Source organism: Psammomys obesus, unplaced genomic scaffold, assembly GCF_907164565.1.
Source record: "Psammomys obesus unplaced genomic scaffold, mPsaObe1.curated_primary_1811, whole genome shotgun sequence".
NCBI classification, from domain to species: domain Eukaryota; kingdom Metazoa; phylum Chordata; class Mammalia; order Rodentia; family Muridae; genus Psammomys; species Psammomys obesus.
The window spans coordinates 2,655-28,684 of record NW_026590374.1 but is presented as its reverse complement, the minus strand read 5'-3'; the positions used below and the strand labels follow the sequence as shown (position 1 = coordinate 28,684).

At 36.1% G+C, this 26,030-nt stretch overlaps 1 protein-coding gene across 1 annotated transcript; it reads right to left on the bottom strand.

The window, feature by feature from the left end:
• Nucleotides 1–363: 363 nt before the first annotated feature.
• Klhl15 (kelch like family member 15) lies at nt 364–26,030 on the bottom strand. Its single transcript, XM_055606942.1, has 2 exons — nt 25,323–26,030; nt 364–5,682 (listed from the first exon to the last, which is right to left on the bottom strand). The coding sequence occupies exons 1-2, from the start codon at nt 26,025–26,027 to the stop codon at nt 4,573–4,575; spliced, it is 1,815 nt and encodes a 604-aa protein (XP_055462917.1). The 5' UTR covers nt 26,028–26,030; the 3' UTR covers nt 364–4,572.

Sequence of the window (26,030 nt, the reverse complement as noted above, 5' to 3'; positions counted from 1 at the left end):
TTGAATGTGAAGGACTAAATTTAAAAAAACAAATAATCAGGCAGCTTGGTCTTCATGTGTGTCTCCTAGTAAGAGGAGGAGGGGCTGTTTCTGACGAGGACTCTGTTATATGCTTTTCGAGCACTTCCCCTTGGTGGGACTGCCTTGCCAGGACATTGTAGATGTGCTCAGTCCTGATGCGAACTGATGTACTGGGAGGAGGGGGGGGCGGGGAAGCTGCCCTTTTCTGAGGAGGATGGGAAGGGGGAAAGGAGAAAGAAGGAGGGTAGGGTGGGACCATAAGGAGAGGAGGGAGGGGGCTATGATTAAGATTTAAAGTGAATTATTTATTTAATTAAAAAACTAAATAATCAGATAAAGACATAGTTTTAAAGATTAAAAATATTTTATTTAAACTTTTCTTCATAAACACTTTTAACTTTTTCAATTTAAAAACAGAATGGATAGCATAAACATGTTGAATAGATTATATCCACGGCTTGGGAAAAATTACCTGACAAAAAAATGTAAAGGCTTTTAAAACAGGTATAAAAGGCAAACCTTAAATTAGTCTAAGATTTTAATATCGGCCCTAGGATTATTTGACTATTGGCCCCAAAGGTACCTAAAGGTCAAAATATTTTTCTATAGACAAAGTATACCCAAGAGTATAGGGCATATACGAGTTAGGTTTAAAAAAAAAAGAAGAACCTTTCTGATCACCTCTTAGGAACATTCCTTCAGAAAGCAAACGCCCAATCCTTAGTGATATACTTTTACTGATATACTGATTAGTAACTTTTAATGCAGTTGTTCCCAAAGACATCAAAAGAAAACCCAAGAATTTTAAGAGGGAACTAGCCGATAGCTTTTCAATGTTACTCGCATATTTGGAGTTATACTGATATAGTGAAAGGATGAGATTTCCATGAAATTATCTATTCCAGTCTATGCCTATGGACTATTTGAAGTAATAAACTCTCAATAAACTAATTTTTCAGAACTTTAATTTTTAAGATAAATCTCTTTTTTAGAAGATATTTATTCCCAGACTGACTCTAAATGTAACTAAACAACTGTATGGTCTCTCAAAATGTTCAGAATACAAAAAGAAAACTAAAAATGTAGTAGGCAAACAAGAAAACTGGCACTAGCAGTTTCATTGCCGTATAGCCCTCAATTATTTCTAATTTACACTACTGTCTATGTTGTTTTACTTCAGTCTAAAACTTTAAATTATGTATTCTCAAGAGAGCTAGTCTCTTTTGAGAGATAGCTTATAAACTGAAATATCAATTTATATTATAAACTGAAATGTATGACCTATACCCACATATACATATATAAAAATAGTCCCACAAAACATTAGACATGTTTAGATTATGCAGCTCAAATAATTTGTTATAAAATATTTTAAAGCTTAGTTTCATGTAATTAAGACAAATCTCTCCATTTTACCACTTCTTCCCACACAAGTGTGTATGTCCTTTACTGTAATTCAAGCAAGCTTCCCAGAATGAGGTGTCCAAAGGTGCTGCTTTAAAACAGATACGTGAAGGGCTCAGTAAGTATTTCACAATTAGAGCAACACTCACACAGAGCAGGGCAATGAGAACACAGAAAAAAAGCTATCAAGAAAAGCTAATCATTCTATAATGCTTTGCCTTTTAGTAGCATTTCTTCCAATACAAAACCTTCAATGTGAGAATCTTGTATTTTATGAAGAGGCTAGAGTGCAAGGATTTTCTTTAACATCAAAACTTAGAAGATCAAAGACATATAAGAAAATAAGTAGTGCCATTAAAGAAAATCAGCTTTTTTTGTGAAGTCTAGTATTTAAAATGTGAACTGGAAGATGACACATTTAAAGATCCTAACAGTTAAACCATATAATTTAAAACCACTTACTGAGTTTTTTTTTTTCAAAATGACAATCTTCAGCATATATAATGCATATTAACAAAGTGGTTTCAAATAAAGCACAAAAGAGCTTGAAAAAAAACCTCTGAAAATTTTTCCATAGTTTAGTATAATAAAAAATAAACCTATTGCAGCTATTAAACCATAATTTTAAAAGGGAATGTAAGTTATTTGTGGATTTATAATCTAAATTAGAACTACAGTTTCCTCATACATTCAGAACCCAAGCAATAGTAACTAGTCTTAAAGCTCAAAACTGACTACTGCTAAGATTATAGTCAGACATGACTTACGTGAAGCTGAACCCAGAATCAGTTCAAGTTAAGATTTCATGAATTTTCTGAAACAATCACTGACCTTGGCCTTGTATCTTCAAAATGGAAGACCAAGAACTTCTAGTCAACTGTTTGCGCAGATGTTAACCTACACAGGACTATGGAGTTGTATCAAGCAATTACAGAGAACTGCTACTGGAGTGTAAAGTTTTTGATATGAGTACCCTGTCTGATGTCCTTTCCTTGGTCATTTCCAGCAAAAGATATCAAGGAAAATAACGAAGACATTTTCTTTAAAGCAACACATATAGATGTCTAAGTATATTTAAAAAAATTAGATGGCTAACCTAATTTATAGTTTCCAAAAGCAAAATAAACTTACTTAAAAAAAATTACCCACATTCTAAGGGAAACTCAAATATCAAACTTTATTTTCCGAAATAAATAAGTGAAAGACCACCTAATGAAAATTGAATAACCATATAAAAGAAGCCACTACTTTGATTCCTAAAAGAAAAAAAAAAAGTTTTCCTTTTTAAAAGCTACTCGTGTACTTTCTAAACCTCAAACACCTCTGGTTTTACAGTTTTGAAAATCAGGCTTTCTTCACACTATGAACTGCAGTGTGGTGGGAAGGGGAGAAAAAGAAACCAAAATCGTCACATTTCCATGACTTCACACTTCCATTTTATGTTCAATGGTGCCAGCAGCAAAAATAAAACAAAATAACCAGAAAATTTTATACAACAGCAGCCATATAGAAGGCATTACAATATTGCACCAAAATCACATATCTGGCAATCTATGCCAGGTTAAGATTTAGTCACATACAGACTGTTCATGAGAAACAAAAATGGCATCAGTTTGAATTATCCACTCACAGATCACTCTTGTTTAATTCTGTCAGCTATATTTCCTTCCTTTGCATTTAAAGAGTTGAAATGTGCAGCTAATCCTAAACCGTTTATTATAAATGCCTTTAAAACAGCTATTTGAGATTCATTCTAAACTTTCTGGTGACTATCCTTCATGCTAGTAGCTTTCAGAAACAAAAAAAAAAAAAACAAAAGAAAAACACTGAGGGTTGACATCTCTCTCTAGTGCCACTGAATTATTTTGTACAAACTAATCAAGCAGATATAACCAGCAACATTATAACTTATTTCTTACCTGTAAGTCAAAACTGAGCTCAAACTGTATAAGAACTGCTGCCCCACATTCAACACCTCCAGCAGCCTTACTGAATAGAAACAACAGGAGTTGTACTTTTAAGGGGCGTTTACTTAGGAATCTGGTATTACCTAACTTTTCTTTAAAAGTGCTTACACGATGCAGGGTCAGAGCTTGACACAGACCACTCCAATTCTCACTAAAACAGGGCAACCAACATTAAGCATACTGCAAAGAAAAACACTTTCAAACAAGAAAAATATACAGCAATGTGAAATATTAATGTTTAGTTTTGAAAACAAAATGTCAAACATTAGTTTTTATAAATCCATACATGTTTCAGAAATATAAGTTCAAATTTCACTGAACTAGTATGGACTGAAGATAGACTACTTTGATACAGAATGAGGACTCCAGTTATTTTAACTTTCTAAAAACATTAATACATTAAAGACATTACATCTAAATTTCAACAGGTACGGCGAACTGTGTGTGCAAGTGCACTAGCTTAAAAATATAGAATCCTAACCACACATAAAAGGGATGTGCCTTATATATTTATAGGGTGTATGTGAGTATGGGTATGCTTTCACTAACACAATGCAGATAAGAGAAGGCAGCTTAGAAATAGTGTTTTGATATAAAAAACTTTTGTAGAAAATTTAAATTTTTGCATTTTCAGCAAAAGCCATGCAAAAAGGTAAAGAGTTTTAAACTTTTAAATAATAAACCAAAACATATAGCAGACTAATGTATGTCCAAAAAGAGTTCAAACGAAGAGAGAGTAAAATCACATCCAGTGACACTTACTGGGTCTCCACTTAGAAGATGCACAAATCCTACACTAACATCTGAAAGAAATGTTTAAAGCGGAAAATCAACTTCCCAGGTAAGTGAAGCAGTGTATAAACTGCTTTTGGGAGTAGTTTCAAGAGCCAGTGCTTCAAATGAACTTATTGCATGAGTTTGAGGCCACTCAAAGAAAAAGTAAAGATGCTAGCACAAAATGAAAAACTTACAATATTAGAACAATGGCTTTGATAGTAAAACTGGTGAGGTTTTTCTTTATGCTTTTAAACTACTGTATCACAAATGCTTTTTTTTTTTTTTAGCCTTTTTGTTGTTGCTGGTTTTTTTTTTTTTTTTGCTTTTGTTTTTGTTTTCTTTTTTTTTTTTTTTTTTTTTTTTTTTTTTTTTTTTTTTTTTTTTTTAATGGAGAAAGCTGTCATCAGTTGCAACGTCTAACCTCATCCAGTACATAGTCCGGAAAATGCAAGTTGCAAACTTGTAAACCATCCAGCTTGCAGGGCATACGAGGGTACTCATCCTCCTTCCACTTATTTTCATCTGGGTCAAAGGTGAGAATGGAATCACTGTAATGGCCATTATAACAAAGGCCCCCAAGGACCATTATCTGTTTGTCCAGCACAGTCACACCATGGCCACTTCTACCAATCGGCATGGATGCCAAGATGGTCCACTGATCAATATCTGGGTTATATACCTCTGTGGAAGGGCAGCCCTGAGATTCAAAAGAGGCCCTCAAGATCACACAGACACCACCGAAGACATAAAGCTTGCCATTGTAAGAGATCATCTTGTGAAAGCATCTGGCGTAATTCATCTTGCTCTTATTCTCCCAGCAGTTGGTGACTACTTGAGTTCTCCTGGTCCTCTGTTCTATGGTCCCTTCTTTACTGGGGTCAAACACACATACTTGTTTAGATGTAGAAGATGAAGTTATTCCTCCAGTGATAAACAACTTGTTACTGAGAACTGTCCCCTCATGTCCATATTTGTTAACTGGATAAGGATCTACAAATTCCCACTTATCATTAGTGATATCATATCTCTCTGTTGAGTAGAAAGTTTCATCCCTTGTTCTGCCAGCTACAGCATAAATAAACTTCCCAATAACACCAACAGCAAATTCTGAACGAGGTACAGACATGTCTGCCATGCGCAGCCAAGAATTTTGTCTTGGATCATACCTGAACACTTTTGATGAGGCATGGAATTCTCCATCTGGGCCCAGTTCTTCTCCACCTAACAGGAATACAAAGTTATTGACAATAGCAAGGCAGTCTGGCCTTAGAGGTACTTGGGGGCCCTCCAGTTCCCACCAGACTCTTGGTTTCTTTAACAGAAGAATTTTACTATTAACCATACTGTGCCCAATCATTCCTCGGAATACTGTAGTTTGGGGTTTGGCAGAACGAATACGACTTGATTTCATGTCCAATAAGGGTTGCTGGTGAACATTCTGGAAGTAATTCAATGCTTGGTCAACTTCAAAGCGTAGCTGTCGAGAGTATCTATAAAATTCTGATGTTTTAACCTAGGAATTTAAAAGAATTTAATCAAAAGTTAAAGCATAAATGGAAATGAAACTATTAATGCCTACTAAAATGATCAGAATATTATTTTAAGACTCCTTTGCTAAAACTGTTTTTCCTGGCAAAATTATATACTTTGTTTTCTACAAAGCTTTTTCTTTATAACTGCTTTTATAACTTGTACTTATAATCACACATATATGTTCCCAAACCTTTAAAAACAAACAACCTCTTTTTAAAGTACAAGTTAATTTTTAAATAGAAAAACATTTATGAAAAAGTCTATCACACACCTATTATGTTAAGTCCTAGGCTACATGTGGGGATCAGGCTTCACAGTGGAAAAAGACCGTATCTGCAGTTTCCTTAACCAATGAATGATAATATATACCATAAAACAACCTCAAGTGCATCATTTGGAAAGTTATGGTGGTGAGTTAGTGAAAACTTCACATACATACAAAATTTCGAGTATGTTTTTGACATAAAGACTAGTCTGAAAAGTGAATAAATTGTAATAATTGAAATAAATAACTAAATAAATAAAATTAAAAATAAAAAAAGACTAGTCAGTTTGAGGCCAGCCTGATTTACAGAGTGAGTTCCAGGGCAGTCAGAGCTACCCGAAGAAACTCATCTGGAAAATCCATACATACATACACAAAAAGACAGTTTGACATAAACAACTCCATAGTAATAATTCTGCAGACAATAGGTTAACTTATCTGTAATCTAAGTTTGGGTTTAAAAAAAAAAACTCAGTTTTTTTATGTAAATGTTTTTGTTTTAATCCCAAGTGTGGGATTTTAGTTTGTGCACAGCTGATAAACGCCTCATGTGGGGCATGATCTTTGCTAGCTGGCCTGCCTCGTGCCTCACAGACGGCGACTTGGTCTAGGACTCTGAGGTATATAAATATGTGAGCCCAGAAAGAGAAGGTGTGGCAGTTTGGAGACCATAGACTACAGGTGTGGTGGTCTGGAGAGACAAAGCAGAGAGGCTTTGTGGCATAGCAGCTTAGAGGAGACTGCATGCTACATTTGCTGTTGACGGAGATTGGTATAGCACCAAAAAGAACCAATTGACCCTAAACAGCCCAGAGAAGCAAAGGGGTCTGTGGACCCCCTCCCTACTAACCTCCTCTCCTACCTAGGATTGGAGAATTGGAAGAGAGAAGTTTTGTTTTGTTTAATTTTATTCAGTGTTCTGCCTGCATGTACACCTGCATGCCAGAGGGCACCAAATCTCACTATAGATGGTTGTGAGCGACCATGTGGTTGCTGGGAATTGAACTTAGGACCTTTGGAAGAGCAGCCTGTGCTCTTAACCTCTGAGCCATCTCTCTGGCCCTGGAAGAGAGAGGTTTTAAAGAACCCCAAATAAAATAGAGTTAAAAAATGAGTGCAACACTTTTCTGTTTTTGGAACCACAACTACCTTAATATGATTACTGTCAAGATCTTTCAAAGCACGTAAGTGCTTTGGGAAGTACTAAGGGAAGATATAAAGGTAAGTGTAAGAAGTGGTTTGTTTCCTCAAATAACTTAGGATATATTTAGAAAACCAAAAGCATACATAAATTGGCCAATAGAATCATTTGTCAGGTATGAACTATTACAGTACATCTTTGTATACTAGCACTTTAGATTAAGAACATATCAAACCAACCTGAAATGTCCAAGAAATACTTTGTAAAAGAGGATGTTGGAAACCAGCAGGGGGTGAGAGAATCTGTTTCTTAATGACAAAGATGCAGTAAAAGGATCCTATATCTGGACAGGAACAGTGTGGAGAGAGGGGAAAATCTTTATCTTAAGACTGTTGGAGGCACCCTGCTGGTTGAGGTTGCAGCTCTTGCTTGTACCTGATACCCATTACTAGTTCAGCACTAAAAGCAGAACTCTCTCCCTTTGGCAGGGTTCCCTGCTAGCTCTCCCCTTCCTGTGCTTATATGTTAATCAAGTACTAACATTCTATTCTTATAAGAGGAGCATGCTGTATAATGCAAATCAAGCATCCTTGAAGTGCCTAGTTCCAACCAATTATGTACACCTATTCTTGGAACCCCCACCTCATTCCTCTAGGGGGGTATATAACCTTTGCTCTCTGAAATTAAAGTTGAACTAGCCACCAGCTGTCCCCAGGGTGTGTGATCCCTGTACAGTTTGTTCTTGTTCTCGCCCTCACCGGCCATTCCAGACATGCTTCTCATCTCCTGCCCCTCCTGACTTGCGAGCTGCTGGAAGGCAGCCCCCAGGCAGGAAGAGAACCAAGGGCTAAAGATGTAGCTAAGTAGAAGAGTACTTGCCTACTACGTGGCAAGGCCCTGAGTGCATTTCTACAGCACTGGAAACAATTTTACAGTGTCCTTGACTAATCTGATATTGAACAGAGTAGAAAAGTGAGAACTTTAATGTGATCTGTGGACTGAAACTTGAGGCATTTATTTACACAAGAGTGGTGGGTTATCAGTATGAGAAAAGCAGCTAGCTTGGGAAAGGTATTCAATTCCCTGGCAGGTAAATTGCAGGCAGGGTGCTAAAGGTGGAAACTTCCATGTCTGTTGGAAATCCAAAATGTTAGCTCAATAAAAAGTCAAAAGCAGACATATGAGCTTTTTCTCCCTTCCTCCTAGGTTTCTTTCATTAATCCATCGTTGTCATTAATTATCTTAGATAAGTCCAAAAAGATATCCAATATAGCATGCAATCAAAGTTAAATGTTTTCTTAACTGTATTCAGTATAACTGATTTCTTCTAACTGCAAGCATTTCATCTATGCAAATAAGACCACTACTTTGATATGGACGCTCCCTCCATTGGCTTCACTAAACTAGTGAAGGCAGAACATCTTTTCTAACTCCAAAAGATGACAAACAGTAGCTGTATTGGGTACTTCACCTGTGAGAGAGCAGTTAACACTACCTGATTTCCTGCTAAGAAAATTGAGGCTTAGGATATTGTTATTTACATAACTAAAACTAGTAGATTAGGATATGAAGACAATTTTACTCTGAAGTTGGTTTATCATTTATCGTTTCCAGCATGTCCAGAATACAGATTCTGTTCTGTTTTATAAAAATCTTTAAATAATATGTTCATTAATAATAATTAAAAAAAACTAGCAAGAGATTGGACCTAATGATTCTTCTCAAAGAAACTGTAACTGTCCTTAACAAAAACTACCATTTGGCAGGCAGAGGAATACGAATGTGTAAAGTTGAGGACAGCTTGGTCTACTAATAAAGTTTCACAGCAGTCAGGGCAGTTATACAGAGAATCCCTGTCTTGAAAAAAACATACAAACAAAACAAAACCAACCAATCAAAACAAAATCAGTCATGCCTGGTGTGTTGGTCCACACTTTGTAATCTCAGCACTTGGGAGGCAGAGGCAAGGGGATCAGAACTGCAAGCCACCTTTGACTACATAGAAAATCTGAAGCCAGCTTGGGCTACATGAAATTCTGTATCAAATTAAAAAAAAATATCAGTTACCAAAATTACAATGATTACACATTCAGCTCATTTCTTTCTGGCAAAACAAGTGCAGAAGAATTCAGCAAATAAACAATGTAAACAAATGATTGTAATAATGAAAAAGACATGATCTTTACTATTTTTACTTCACGTGTTTAAAAAACATCAATGAAGAACCAAGGCGCAGGGGTGGGATGGTGTCTGGAGGGATGGCTCAAGGTTAAGAGCACTGGCTGCTTTTCTAAAGGTCCAGAGTTCAATTCCCAGCAACCACATGGTAGCTCACAACCATCTACAATGAGATCTGGTGCCCTCTTCTGACATGCAGGCAGAACACTGTATACATAATATACAATTTAAAAATAAAAAAGAACCAGAGAGAGAGAGAGAGAGAGAAAGACCTGAGCGTCTTATCTCTTATGAAGAACAATGAGAGACTAGTTCAGCTACTAAGGATAACATCATTGATAACTTATTAACATGAAAAGATGCTCACAGAATATTCAGTCAGTTGGTTATTTTACTGTACTGAGAACTGAACTCAGGTCTTAAATGCAGGCAAGCAGCACACTACAGAGCTATCTCCCTAACCCGCACAGTATATTCCGCTCACTTTCTGAACAACAACAGTACCCTGGCACTATACCAATTAAATGTATTTTTATGTGTGCTTACTTATGTTAGTAGTGATTCTGGAATTTCACAAATATTTCTGGGTTGTTCCTTATCATGTATCAGATTTATAAAAAGGGAAAATAACTATTTCCACTTTAAAAACAGGTCTCAAAGAGTTGGGTGTATAGCTCAATGGTAGTGCACTTGCTTAACATATATAAACTGAGGTTTAATTCCCGACACCTGAAAAGAATTTAAAACCATCAAAACTCTACTTCAAGCCTGGCATGGTGGTACATGCCTGGAATCTAGTCCACAGGAGGCCAAGTGGAAATCAGCCTGGATTGCCTAGTGAAATCTTGTCTTGGAGGGTGGAGCAGACATAACAGATTAAAATTTTATTAGTAAAAATGAGTATTTTCCTTTCCTATTTACTTTTTCTATAAATTGTCTAATGGTATGCTTTATCATTTTCTTATTGATTTGTTGGAACTAAAGGTCCATACTCTGTAAGTTAATCATGGTGGTGCAACCTATCATCCTACCAGTCAGAAAGATCAGGATTTTAAGAACATCTTCAGCTACAGAGGAAGATGGAAACCAGCCTGTGCTACATGAAACTGTATCTTGATAGAAAGAAAAAGGGAGGGAGAGAGGGAGTGAAGAGGAGGAAAAAACACAAAACTAAATTAACAAGAACCACAAACCTCAAATTACGTATTTAAGTGTAATGAAATCAAGTGGTCTGGGTGTCACACAAATTTCCAAATAATAATTAAACATCTTATTAAGAAATCCAGTATGGAGATTAAGGATTCAATTTAGAAATTTTCTTATTTGAGAACACATTAGTTATACAACCTTGGACCTTTAATCCTGTTTCCTCATCTGTTGTTATTGGGGTAACAATAGCATCCATGCTTTTAACTCTGGCAAATGACTGAAACAGTCCATGTGCAAAGGATTTAGTTCAGTGTCTGTCATATGACTACATATAAAAATCACCAGCTGTTACATTAAAAGGCAGGCAGAAATGAGAGGAACCTACTTTGGACCTAAAAGTATAAATAAATATGAGTAGTGACATACTAATAGAATACTATTCTACAGAAAGCAGTCTTATTACTCAGAGATTGAGAAAGGAGAAAACTTCACATACTAGACAGGTAGCTTTCAAATTTTTTGAAAAGAAAGTCAGAAGCTATGCAAGGAAGCTTGGAGGCTGAAGTATAAGGCTAACTCCTTAATTGCAAAAAACACTGATGGAAGAAAAAAGAAAGTAAAAAACCTGATGTGGTGCACAAAGAGTTACCTGAAATTCAGATGTTAAAAAAAAATATATATATATCATAAGACCAGGTGTGGTTGAGCACACACACCTTCAATCCCAGCACTGGGATAGGAAGAGGCAGGTGAATCTTTATGAGTTTGAGGCCAGCCTGGTTTACAGAGAAAAAAGTCCAGGATAGTCAGGGCTATTACACAGAGAACAACTGTCTCAAAAACTAAAAAAAAAAAAAAAAAAAAAAAAAAAAAAAAAAAAAAAAAAAAAAAACAAGCTCATAGAGCAAGTATCATAAAGAGTGGGACAAACTGTAAGAATAAGGTAAAATATGCTGGCACTTTACAAAGTATAAGATACTAAAAACAAAACAAACAAATAAAAAAAACCCAGCAGTTTAGAGGTTAAAGTAACAAGTAGAAGAAAAAGTAAAATCTGTCCCCCATGAACTACTTAATCTATTAACAAATAAAAAGAGGAATGCTTCAGGTGGCACAGGCCTTTAATTCCAGCACTTGGGATGTAGAGGTACATGGATCTCTGTGAGATCCAGATATACATAGCAAGTTCCAGGCCAGCCAAAGACCCTATCTCAAAGAAAAAAGTTACCTAAATGAATTATAGTCTATACCATTATTTTTACTGGTTATATATGGCATGTGAAATTAATCCAAAATGTACTGATATATTTAAAATGTTAAATGAGGAAAAGCAAAGTACACTACATATATTCTCAAAGAATGAAAATCAGCTGTTTTTCAGTTGGAAGCATGGGGGGGGGTCTACACATGTGTTCATCACACAACTAGCAGTGAGCTCCTGGGGTCTACTGTGTTTTAAATCTCTCTCGTATATATCTATGTATATATATATATATATATATATATTATATATATATATATATATATATACACACACACACACATACAAACACACAAGGATTAGAGTCTTTTGCAATAATCAGAAAGTTATCTATTTCCCTCAAACCAGGACAACTGGACCTCTGGAATCAATAAGCCCTCTGCCACTGGAAGCAGTTCATTTGTGACTACCAGCAGAACAGCAAGTGGGAATCCCAGTGTCTCAGAAGAGTAGGCTATATGACCAGACATCCCCTTCCACATTCTAAATCTGGCTCTTGCAGGTCATCAAACTGGCCCACCTTACCGTCCAGTCTTGCATTTTATACCCAACCTAGTTTATTTGTCCTCTTCCCCATTCATTCTGTGCTCCTTTGAAGCAAGTTCCAAAGAGCTTATAAGATTCACTTCTATGTTCAAGTCCAATCAAACTATTCTACCTCTAAACCTCCAATAATGAAATTCAGGCCTTTTGAAATAGTTAATTCAAAGATCTTCCAACCAAAGAAATTTAGTTCCTATTTCTTTTGGCCAAGGCAAGTTATAGATCTGCTTCTCTCTTTTCCCAAAGATACTTACTGCTGTGCTTTTTTAAAATCTACTCGGTAACAACAAGTACAACCAATTTCTTATTTCATTGTGGAGGTAAAACTAATGCCTGTACTAAGTCTTGTCTAAGTAATTTTATACCACACATGCACTCTATTTTAAAACAGAAAGCATAGGGCTGAACCATATGAAAGAAATCCTTCAAAGTGTATTCATGAAGAAGAGTTACCAAAAAACAAAGGCTGCTCATCTTTTCATAAAAAAGCATTTCTTCCATCATTCATTCCTCATATAACAGCTAAGCCATCTGTATATCAGGGGCTCTTAAAAGACAAATATACAAAGAATGGCACAGCTTTAATGTTCTGAATTACTTTCTTTCTCCATTCATAAACATTAAAAGCTGTCTTATTTTAACACTTTGAAAGATTATTACTTTTCCTACTTTCATACATTAAGAATTTTATTATACAAGTGATAGTTTTCCTTTAAGAGAAAATCCTAGGACATACATATCTCTTAAAAATAGTGGTCTAAATTTTTAGTTGGTCATTTCCTTCTCAAAACTTTTCACGTTAATGTAATTGTGTACCTACATATATTCATAGTTAGGGAAAGAAGAAATATGACAAAGGATTAATTCTGATTGTGGTTCCTTAATGGCACTAAAACAGCTAGTCACTAGAACAAAGTAAAAATTCTGTTTCCTCTCAAATATTATACAACCCATTTATTAAATAAGCAAATTTTAAAGGTAACTTTTTACTACCTGTTAAGAAGTGAAATTAACTTGTAATATAACAGGTATTTCCCTACAATTTACTAGGTTGAACTCAAAATCTATGATTTCAAGTATCTACTAAAACTGACTACAGTCTAAAAATTAAGTTTTTAGGCAACAAATTTAAGATACTATCAGCTGTTTCACTTTCTGATTACTCCTGATGATCAAACTCAAGACCATACATACATATGCTAGGCATATTCTCTCCTACTAAGCTATACCCAGAGCCATAAAATTTTTTAATGTCCAATATTATTTCCACTAACCCAAAGAAAATGTTCTGTATTAATATTTCCTTCATTGTTAGGCTCTGAACCTTACTCCTTCCTTACAGGAAACATCAGCTATAACAACAGACACTTCTGACCCATCTTACATCCTAAAATGCTAACTTAAATATCAGGATGGGTGCAAAAAAGTAGCATGTCCAAGTTTGTATCTTGGTTGTAAGCTTCATCCTCCCTTTTCTACCATGCTCCAATCTTCTGAAGAGGATATAGAAACAAAGTACTACTACTATGGGGCTTATGATAAAATAAATCTTACCTTTTAGAAACTACAAACTGTTTCATTTAATTTGGGGATTTTGTTGGTGGTGGTGGTAGTGGTGGTAATGATGGGCAAGTTTTATGAGATAGGGTCATACTATGTAACCTTGGCTGGCCTGAAACTCACCATGTAGCTTAGGCTGATCTTCACCTTGTGAGAAATCCTCCTACCTCAGCTTCCCAGGTGCTCGGATGTGGCAACACACCTGGTTCATTTGATAAAAGTTTTGACTGTCAGTAAAATGTGTTGTATTAGAAATCTACCATGTCAAAGTCTTTATAAAATCATATTCGGGGGGTAAGGGCGGGGTTCAGTGGTAAATTCCTAGGCTAGCATGCATAAAGCCCCAAGTTTCACACTCAGAAGCAAAAAATATTCATGATCAGAACTAAAGCTTATACTGATTTATGTCAAATAAACACTAGATGCACTGGGCAGTGATGGCACATGCTTTTAGGGAGGCAGAGGCAGGTTGATCTCTGTGAGTTCAGCCTAGTCTACCCAGCAAGTTCCAGGACAATGCTATACAGAAAAACCCTGTCTCAAAAAAAAAAAAAAAAAAAAAAGAAAACAAACAAAAACCAACAAAAGTTAGTTAGATGTAATATGCCTTTTATTGATCCCTTCGTCCTTATTAAAAAAAAAAATGATGAAAAGTAAATCCAGATTAGGTGTGAATCCTCTCTGTAGTAATACTATGATCACTCAGCTCTTGGTACCAGAAAGGGACTGGTTCCAGGACTTTACGCTGATGCTCCAATCTCTCACTTATATTTACTGGGCACTCATTTTCCAGCATGCTCTAAACCATCTCTGGATTGCTTATTTAAAAAAATTAGAACTAAACATGCTTAGAAAGCTAAATTTACTTACAACTTCAGAATGACAGAACATTCTCAGAGACAGTAGGAAATCATTTAAAAACAGTTCTTAATATTTGAATAACTGCAAGGTCATTAAAGAGAAAATGATCTGAAAGCTAAAAAATAAAATCTAGTTAATAGTTTTTACTGTGGATCTACTAATATTTAAATAGCAGAAATAAGTTCTAAGTTCTAGAATTCACTACTTATGAGAAAACTTTTCCTATTTACAGAAACTCTCTACTATACAAATATTTGATTTATAAATATAGCAAAGCAAGCAAGCCAAAAAAAAAAAAGTTTAATCCTAAAACTGACTTCTCGGTGAATCATGGATGGTACTCATTTAGGGAAATGTGATTCATTTTAGGTAATAAATTTCAAAATTAAAACTTCAAACTGAGCAGTGGTAGCACATACCTTTAATCCCAGAACTCAGGAGGCAGAGGCAGATCTCCAAGTTCGATGCCAGCCTGGTCTATAGAGTAAATTTCAAGACAGCCAGGACTACACAAAAAGCACGTAAGACTTTAACACCTAAAATCTAAACATTCTCCTTGTTCCTAACCTTTTCTCCAATCATTTTGACATTTGGTCTATTTTTTTTTCAGCCACAGAGACTAAATCCAGAAGTGCTTCCACACTAGAGCAAGCTCTCTACACATCCAGCCAGCCTCCTTTAATCCTTTTCATTTTCTGTTTTTCTATCATTTCTCCCAACTTATTAAAAGGGGTTACTTCTCTTACACATCAGCAAAGAGGTCCTTATTCTGATTGTTTCATCTTTCTTGTTGGAAAGGGAACACTGAGATGTTTTTCTTTGAAAACAGGGTCTATGTTGCCTAGCACTCACAGATATTTGACTGCCTCTGTCTCCTGAGTGCCAGGATTAAAGGTATACAACTACTATGCCTGGCCAAGAATGAACTTTCAAACTCGTTTTCAGTAGGTCCCAAACTACTTATTACACCAACACACTGCTTTTCCTAAGGCTCTAACAGCATCCAATATCTAGGCTTCTCACATTCTTGAAAAAACTGTGAGTATAAACTGAATCCAAATCAGAGGTAGAAAAAAATAAAGCACTCTGTATATACACCAGACTTTAAAGCCTAAAAAACACTGTGGGTCATTTTTTTAAAAAACTACATGTGTTATTTCCAAACATCTAAGTCTGTGGGACTTGGGAGGAAGAATAATAGTAATTAAAAAAAAAAAAAAAGACTGATGTAACTGGGCAAGCACACTTAACACTGGCCTTGTTCCCAAAAGAAAACCCATTCATTGTTTGCACTCGAAGGTCCAAATGAGCTAACTTTTCATTTAAGCAACTTCAAGTTCTAGCTTTGCAAATACTACTTAATATCTAAAAAGGATTTTAAGCTCTTTCAAGTCCAACTCAATCTAATAAAAAATTCTGATCAAATGTCTAATTTTCTTTCTTTAAAAATATTTTTAAAGGTTGGGGAGATGGCTCCATGGGTAAGAACACCCATGTAAAAGTATGGTCAGTACTGGGGGTTAGAAAAAAAAAAAAAACAGATTCCAGCTCACTAACCAGCCAGCCTAGCCAAAATGGCAAGCTTTAGGTTTAGTGAAAGTGATAGGCTTCCAACATCCTCCTCTAGCCTCTATGTGCATGTACACAGGCACATATATACAAACACTTAATACACATGTGTACAAGCAATACATATACACACCCTAAGTATTGTCAAATATAGCACTGTTTCTTATGTGCTTCTAAAATTGTGAGGGATAGAGGGAAATTTCTACTTATTCTAGCTCTAATTCAAGTCATAAGATATACACAAAGTCTTTAAGAGGTTTTAACTAAATGGTGCTAAAATTTCAAGTAACACTTTGATGTAAATTTTACTTCAGGCAAGTGCCAGATTAGTCAGCATGTTCCAAAACATACACGAAGGGATTTCAGAGGCCAAGAACACAGTTTATTGCATGGGCTGCACATCAATTAATGAAATATCATACCCCAAGCATAAGATCAAGAACAGTAACTGTGTTAACAGTTCACTGTAAATGCTGTATAGATCAAATATGTTGATGGAGAAACTGTGTGGACGATTAGTGTATGGTAAAGAACACTGACAGCTACTGTATTCTAAGGTATAGATAATCAATCTCATCCTTGAATTCTACCAGTTTCTAAGTGAGTTCAGAATGTTTTGTATCATGTTGCTTTAATTCCGGGGTATGTGTGCTTATATGTACATGGAAGCCAGAGGTCAACCTTGGATGTCATTTTTCTGGCATTATCTACCTGTTTTTGACACAGAATTTCTCACTGGCCTGACAATAGCAAATTAAGCTAGGCTGGCTAGCCAGAAAGCTCCCAGGATTTTGTCTCTTCTATACTGGGATTATAAATTTTCAACATCATGGCAGACTTTCCTGCATGGGTACTTAGAATCAAACTTGTATGTTTGCATAGTAAGCACTTTACCAATTGAGCTATTTCCCCAGATACCAAAATGTAAGGGCTTTTTGTTTATTCCGAGACAGGGTTTCTCTGTGTAGCCTTGCCTGTCTTGGACTCATTTTGTAGACCAGGCTGGAATGGAACTTAAGAGGTCTGCCTGCCTCCTACCTCCCAGAGTGCTGGAATGACAGTTGTTTTTTGTTTTTTTTGTTTTGTTTTGTTTTTTGTGGTTGTTGTTCTTGTTTTAAGACAGGGTATCACTATGTAGCTGTGGATGTCCTTAAACAACATAAAGAAAGCTGGCCTTAAAATCACATAGATCTGCTTGCCTCTGCCTCCTGAGTGCTGGGATTAAAGATGTTCACCACCATGTCCAGATCAAATTGTAGTTTTTAAAGCCATGAACTCTAGATGAGCATTGTCACACAGGCCTGTAATTTCATCATTTAAAAAACAGAGGCAGGAGGACAGCCACAAGTTAAGCCATCCTGGGCTAGAGTGAAATTCTGTCTTAAAATATTCAAGTGTTAGAAAGCTTTTCTGAAGCATTATATTCACTGACTCTTGAATTAATTTTCACTAATGAAGACATTTTAAGCTATCAAAATTGTCAAAATGGTAAATATTCTATTACACGTATGTGGGAATGTGCATGCCATTGTATGTGGATGAAGGTAAGATGACAATGCTCACCTTCCACCATGTAGGTCCCAGGGATTGAACTCAGGTCATCAGGCCTGGCAGCAAGTATCTTTACTCACTGAACCATCTTGCCAGCCCAAAGTAGTAAACAGTCTTAAAATAAACTTTTATAAAATAAAGATTTATTAAGTCGAAACATATTCCCAGTAATAGAAAAGTACTATTCTAAGTTCTATACATACAACAGATATTCATTCTGGCCTTTTCTCCTTAAAAAAATTAGTATTGCACTTTAAACACTGTAGGGATGCATCATATAGCCCACTAGCAGAGTATATGCCCTTGGGTGTGCTAGCATCCAAAACTTTTTAAATTTTATACAAATCCAATTTGGGGTTAAAAGAGTGAATTCTTCTTAACCAACAAGGGGAGAAAAAGCACATTACGGAATCTAGAGTATCATGAGGTAGTTCATAAAACAATGCATTCTGCTTTAAGTAAACTCATCTGTTTCCTTAATAAACAGCCAATCAAATCAAATCTAAAACTCTAAATATAAAGCTGAACTGATCTGTTTTTCTATCATCATAGGACTTAATAATTTTGAATTCAAATTTATACAGTATCTATAGGGCCAACTTTATTTTATGCATTTTTATGATTTATGAAGAGGCTCCAGGTTAAAAAATATTAAAATATGGACTCAAAATACAGCTAAGTGGAACATCTGCCTAGCATGTGTGAGTCCCTGGATCACTTCCCAGCACCACCAAAAAAAAGTTAGGATGCCACTAGACATTTGTTTGTTTTTTCAAGACAAGAGTTTCTCTGTGTAGCCTTAGCTGTCCTGAACTCGCTTTGTAGACCAGGCTGGCCTCAAACTCACAGAGATCCGCCTGCCTCTGCCTCTCCAAGTGTTGCCCATACAGGCATGTGCCACCATGCCCAGCTTGCCACTAGACTATTTTTTATTATTCATTTTCTGTTTGTTGAAGCAAGGTCCTATACCATAGCTTAAGCTAGCCTCAAACTCAAGGCAATCCTCCTGCCTCAGCCCTCCAAGTACTAGCATTACAGGAGTGAGCCACCTTTCCTGCTATGTCACTATATTGAAGAAACTAACAAATGTGTTTCTAATCAATAATTTAACAATTTTGTTACAAATACAGAGTATTAGTAGAGTATAATTTTGCCCAACATGCATTTACTTATCCTACCTATTTATGTATATGTGGGCATGTGCACACCATGGCATGTGTGGAGGTCAGAGGACAAGTTTTTTAAGTCAGGTCTCTCCTACTATTTATGTCCTAGGGAAGAAACTCTGGTTGTCATTCATCTGACAAGCCCAACATTGTTTCTCGTTTTTATAAGCCGGGCATCAGGTGGTGCACACCCCTAATCTCAACACTGAGAAAGCAGAGGCTGGTAGATCTCTGTGAGTTCGAGGCCAGTCTGGTCTACAAAGTGAATTCCAGGATAGTCACAGAGAAACCGTGTCTCAAAAAACCAAAAGAACACATCAACAAAGACCAGCCAGGCACAGGGCCTCACAACTGTAATGGTAACATTCAGGAAACTAAAGATTGCCTCAAGTTCAAATCTAGCCTAGGCAACATAGTGAGTTCCAGCCAAGCCTGGAACTTAACTGCTTCTTTAAAATGTGTCTATAAATAAGAACTCGGTCCAACCCTCACCTAGCATCACAAAATTTTTAATTAAAAAACAAAAGATTCTGAAATTGTCAGATTTAATTAATAGTTTAAAATGTGTTTTTATACCTTATGTTCTTTCAGAGTTATGATTTTTTTTTTGTTGCTGTTCATGCTAACAATTTAGAATTCACAATTTTGGAGATCACAACTTTAAAATTTCGTAATTTTATTAACAACTTCTAAATGGCCTAAAGTGAATCACAGGTAAATAGCATGCACTTTACACTTCCAGGGGCTCTCATTAGTCTAGCAGCTTTAAGAAAGATCCTGAAAAGAGAAGAAAGCAGACCTGGATTCCAGTCTAGGCAGTACCACTTGTTCTGGAATAATATTCCTAACCTTTCTGAACTTGTTTTCTTACCTCTAAAACAGGGATAACACTTGGACCTTACCTATGTGTACAGCCTGGCTCAAACACATACATGTATATGCACACACAAAACAACATGTATGTTTGTGTGTGTGTGTGTGTGTGTGTGTGTGTGTGTGTGTGTGTTACAGTGTTCTAATAAACAGTAGAGGCAACTTTGAGAACTCAGGAAATCTGGAAGCCTTAGCCTGCGATGACTGGTCACAGTATAAATTGAGGCAGTGTGTACAGATGAGAAAAATTCAGAAGGGATATTACAGGGAATAATAATGCAGTAGAGTAAATCTACTGATTTCAACATAGCTAGAGGGCATTCAGATCCTGAGATTGATTGGATGGGGTAGAGCTCTTCTTCCCCCCAAAACAGAATACCTCTCTTTTAAGATGCCATCGCTCAGATATGAAAGCTACTGATTCAAGAAGAAGTTCCTTCTCAAAACTCTGTATAGGCACTTATTTTCCTGAGGACCGAAAAAGGATCCTGACAAAAAGATGTGACATTCATTAACCACTCCATGGAATGTTTAGGTGTGTGAGTTCTTTAACACTAACTGTACATAACCATAACCAAAGGGTGAGAATTAGGAAAAGGGGATTAAATATGTGAGAAAGGCTGTTTACTATATCAATATTCAGTTGCCAATGAAACCTCACTTAATGTTAGAGCAATATTCTGCTATAAAAATACAAACCAAACAACAAATCCAAGATAAAAGATGCAATTTTACATGTCGTACTATCTACATTTTAAAAAAAACAAAAGGTGAAATTTTCTTTTGACGTATTAACTCAATATTGCCAAAGTACAATTTCTACATATAATCAATCTCAAAATTATTTAACTCTGGGGATGTAGTTCAGTAATAGAGCATCTAGCTGGCAACCATAAGGTCCTGGGTTTAATCCTTAGTTCCAAAATAAATTTGAGATAATTAACATCCTTTTTAGTTGCCCCTTTTTAAAAAGATTCATTTATTTTGTGAACATGAATATTTTGCCTGTATGCACATGTATGCGGCACCACGTACATGGCTGGTACCATGGATACCCTAAAACTGGCATTAGCCAGTTGTAAGATATCATGTGGGTGCTGGGAACTGAACCCCCATCCTCTAGAGAAGCACCCAATACTCAACCACTGAGCCATTTTCTCCACATCCATTTTTGTTATCTTTTATCTTTGAACAGTGAAGCTCAAGTAGCAATTACACACCAATTTTGATGGTGCTGGAGATTGAACATTGTGTACGCTAAGCTTATACTCTACCATTCAGCTAGACTGAAGTCTCAGGATTTTTTTTTTCCCCCAAAGAAGGAATCTTTCAATTTTAACACTTCACACAGTTTTAACTCCAATAAACTGAAGTATTCTACTTTTAAGAGAGGGGAATTTTATTACTCTCAAAGAAACAACACAGAAGAGAGTGAATAAAATTTTTGATTTTAGTTACAGAAATGAGCTGCTTGATGTCATAATACAAAAAGAATGGTGACTGGTGATTTCTAAGCCTGACCAAAACAACTAAGTGGTTTTCTAAGTTTTTTCTCTGACATTACAATATTTTCCTGTAATTGTTCCTGAAAAACATGATGCAAAAATGTAGGTGTGTTAATAGGAAACACGGGGCATAAAGAAACTAAGTTAACAACAACACAAGGAAATCAGATACACCTAGAAAACCACCAGAAAGTGAAACACTGATTATGAATGAGCAGTCCGGTCTTTCTCAAAAAAGGGGGCAGGGGGGCTTAAGAAAGTTTACATATACATGATGACCAAGAGCAATGGATTCTAGTGGATTTTGGAGGCAACTGCAAAAACCTGAATATGTATTAATAATTTGATGAGGGTTCTTAAGTGTCATTGCCCCTAAGGTAAAAATAGTATTGTAATACTATTTTTAAATAAGGAAAGTCCTTACTCATAGGAGAAACGTAGTTTTTAAGAGTGAGTTATTTGTATTTACAACTTATTTTCAAAGCCTAGAAAAATCTGGCAAATGTAACAGTTCTTAAATCTAGGTAACAGCTACAGACTATACAGGTGTTCATTACACAAAAGGAGAGACAATTCAAAATTAAAACAAAGACAACCAAATGTACTGTACAAACCTTGATTAAATTTTAGTTCATGAAAAGCAACTAAAAAAAGACACCTTTGAAGTAACAGGAAAGGGCCTGGCTGTTACATGATATTAAAGAAATACTGTTAATTCCCTTGGGTATGACAACAGCATTTTGGTCATATAGGATGATATGCTTAATCTTGGGAAATGATAGCTGAAGCTGTTAGGGATGATTGGTCACAATGTCTACAACATTCTTTGAACCTGTTCAGGAAGAAAAAAAAAAAAAACATAATAAAGACTATACAGTTGCTACCTATCTAGCAAATATAATAACTATTATCTTACATGTTATATTTGTTTTGGAATGATCATTCTATTCTTTCAGCTTTTTGTATGTTTAAGTAAGTCTACAAGAGAAAGTTTAAAACATGTAAACGCTAAAATAAGACCATATCAACAGTCCCTGCAAGATGTGACATGCGGATATAATCTCTGCACTTAAGAAGGCTGAGGCAATGATGAGATCTGACAGACTAAGATCAGAAGGAAGGAGAGGGGGACCTCCCCTATCAGTGGTCTTGGGGAGGGGCATGCCTGAAGAAGGGGGAGGGAAGGTGGGCTTAGAAGGGAAAGAGGGGGGGGGGTTTGGGGGGATACAAAGTGAATAAAGTGTAATTAATAAAAGTTAAAAAAAATTAAAAAAGAAGGCTGAGGCAGAAGATTGCCCTGAGTATAAAACCAGGCTGGGCTCTAGAACATGTTTAAGTCCAGCCTGGAATGGAGTAAAAGGCCTTATTTGAAGAAAAAAAGAATGGCTTTGTTTGAGACCTACAATGTTCTGAATACAATAATAATAAGAACAGCAGCAATAATGATGTATGGATACTATTTTCAAGGAGCTTGAAATATAAGGTAAACGAGGTCTAAATTCTTTGAGACAGGGCCTCTCTCATAGCCCTGGCTACACAGTTTCAGGAGCTTGCTGTGCAGACCAGGCTGGCCTCTGCCTGAGTTCTGGGATCAAAGGCATACAGCATTTTATCTAAGTATCTAATTGCCAACCAAATTCTACATATTGGTTTGGTTTCTGAAGTTATTATTTCTACAGATAAGGTCTCTAATCTGCATAACTGAAGAGCATCTCAACATTTAAAAATTCAGAGATTGCTTTGATAAACTTAAATCTCACACATTAAGGCAAACTTACTAGTATTACTCAACTTGAAATCAAATTTTATATTACAAAAAATTAAAAAAATGTATCTTCAGTTTTCCTAAGAAATTCCAAGTAGTTTTCCAAAGTAAGGGGAACACGGACTATTTCTAACAGGATCTCAAGGGCAGGCTGTTTGCCCCCCCACCCCCGGGGGAGGAGCAGTCTGTTAGGCCACAGAGGAGGACTTTGCAGCCAGCCCTGAAGATACCTGATAAAACAGGGTCAGATGAAAGGGGAGGAGGTCCTCCCCTATCAGTGGACTTGGAAAGGGGCAGGGAAGAGACCAGGGAGGGAGTGTGGGGTTGGGGAGGGAATGAGGGAGCGAGGGAGCAGGATACAGCTGGGACACAGAGTTAACAAAATGTAACTAAAAAGAAAAAAATAATAAATATATTTCAGAAAAAAAAAAGAAATTCCAGAAGAAAGCCTTAATAACATTTTTATCCTGATAAAACCAAATGACTAGCGAATGGTGATAACTACTATTATGTTGTAGGTGTAAAAGGAAACCAACAAATGCACGTTAAACAACTACCCCAAAGCATTACCTTTTATCCACTGTAACAACTGCCTATCTTGAAAACTGATAACTGAAATACAAACTAGCCTAGCAGCTCACCATTTACACATCATGAACTGCTATCATACTATCCCACAGAGAAGAAATTTTATTTTCTATCTCAAAAATACTTTCTACTTCAATCTAGATTGAAACTGAGGGATAAGATGCTCTGTTTTAGTGGTAAGAAAGCATCTATATGTAATGTATAAAGACAAAACATGAATCCCCTGGGAAAGAGCAATAAAAACAATAGTACAGAAAGAAAAAAAAATCAAAACATAAGCAGCAAATGGTTTATGTAGTTGTTGTAGGGCTGGTTCTTACTTAAAAAAAGCATGTAAATTCTTTCATTTCAATTATTTCTACCATATTAATACATTCTGATAATAAGGATAAAAGTCCGTAAAATTGAGTTTTTTATTAAAGGTGATAATGACTTTTCATAGTAGTTCAGAAGGAGGGGGCATGACAGGCTCCTGAGTGTTAGTTAAAGGTGCAAATTTGTTTACTTTTCAAATGGCAAAACCAAACCTCCTTTCCAGAGATTATATGTTTTTCACAAAATCTAAAGATCTGGTAACTAAAGCTAAATGTTTTAATATAAAGGGTGTCTGTCGACCAAGTTGGCTGTGCTTTCTAGAAAGGAAAGATGAAAGAGATAAACAGAAGCCCAGAGGTAACATGTGATTAGTAAATCAATTAAGTTAAGCAATTACTGAAGCTGCTCTCTCTCCTTTGGGCAAGAATGGATCACAAGTGACACTCTGATATAGAAATGAAGATGCTTACATGCGAAACAGCCAACACTGTTTTAGAGGTATTTAAGAGAGTTACATGGTAGAATGTACACAGGGATGCTTGAGGAGTCTGTACAGAGATGTTTTATGGTCTACTAGTTTGGAAATGTCAAAAAGTTTTTAGACATATAATTTGTTTTTATGGTTAAATTCAGTTAGTATTCACAATAAAATGGGGAACAGAAATAGGCAAGAATATGGAAGAAAATCATTCTGTAGCCTACTGGTTATCAAGAGCTATTTATGTGCCCTTACTGCATTTTAAATAAGAAAATGCATTTAATGTATATGTACCATGTAGAACTGTAAAAATCCTCAATGCCAATTCTAGCATGGATTACTTAAATTAACTTTCAAAAATAACTTAACACAGTTCACATTAAGAAAGACTAAAGTGGAGCTGGAGTGATGGCTCAGCAGTTAAGAGCACTGACTGATCTTCCAGAGAACCCAGGTTCAATTCCCAGCAGCTACATGGCAGCTCACAACTTTAACTCCAAGATCTGACACCCTTAAACAGGAAAAACACTAATACACATAAAATGAAAATAAATTTTAAAAAAGAAAAACTAAAGCAAATTTGTAATATTTACATTATAATCCAACCTTAAAAGTACTTTAAAAATTGAACTATTCTACTACCTACCTGGTTTACCCTTCACCCATAAAATGTATTTTAACAACACCTAAATGTGTAAGATATAACGAAGTCAGCTTCTTATATATAAAATATTCTTATAAACTACTTCTTTTTTTTTTTTTTACTCCTGACCAACTGTGGGAATCTTATCTATAAAGACATCTGTTTTAACTTAATGAAGAGTCCTATCTACTGCTTTCAAAGGCACCAACCTTCTCAAAAATGCTGGCTGGAGTCATCAAACAAAACCTGATGTTCTGAATGATGGTATCTGTATGTCGCCACCGTCGTCTGTCATGTCGAAGCCAAGACTGCACAGCCTCATACAGCTCTATTTCTGGAAACCTGCTCAGATGATCATTATCCAAATAAGACATGAGCTTCTCAAAGCTCAGATAGGACAGGAAATCAGGCCTGATCATGAGTGGCACAAAGTTGTCTAGCAGAAAGGCGTCCAGCTTCTCCCTGACTCCCTCGATGTTAACACCAAAATCATCTAAGAGTCTCATAATTTCTGCACAATTTTCTAAGCAGATTTTGGCTAAGAGAAAAGAGCAGCAGAATTTCACCACTTCTATAAGCTGAACATACATTGCTGCCTGAAGGATTTCATGAACAGTACTCATGCTCAGTTCTATAGTTCCATAATACATAAACTGAAGAACATGGCTGAAACCGGTAGCTGTTAGACCTTTCAAATGAATTTTGTTCTGATCTCGTTCCCTCATGTCTGCTGTGAACATAATTCTGAAGTAATCACTCTGGGTGGCCAAGAGGGCTTTATGGGCCTGGAACTGATGGTCTTCAATAACCAAAGTGACATCAAGAAGCAATCCCTCCTCATACAGTGCTCTGAACCCAGAAGAGACACTGCTGTCATGGATGGAGGAACAGAATCCTTCCACGTCCCCTGCCATGAA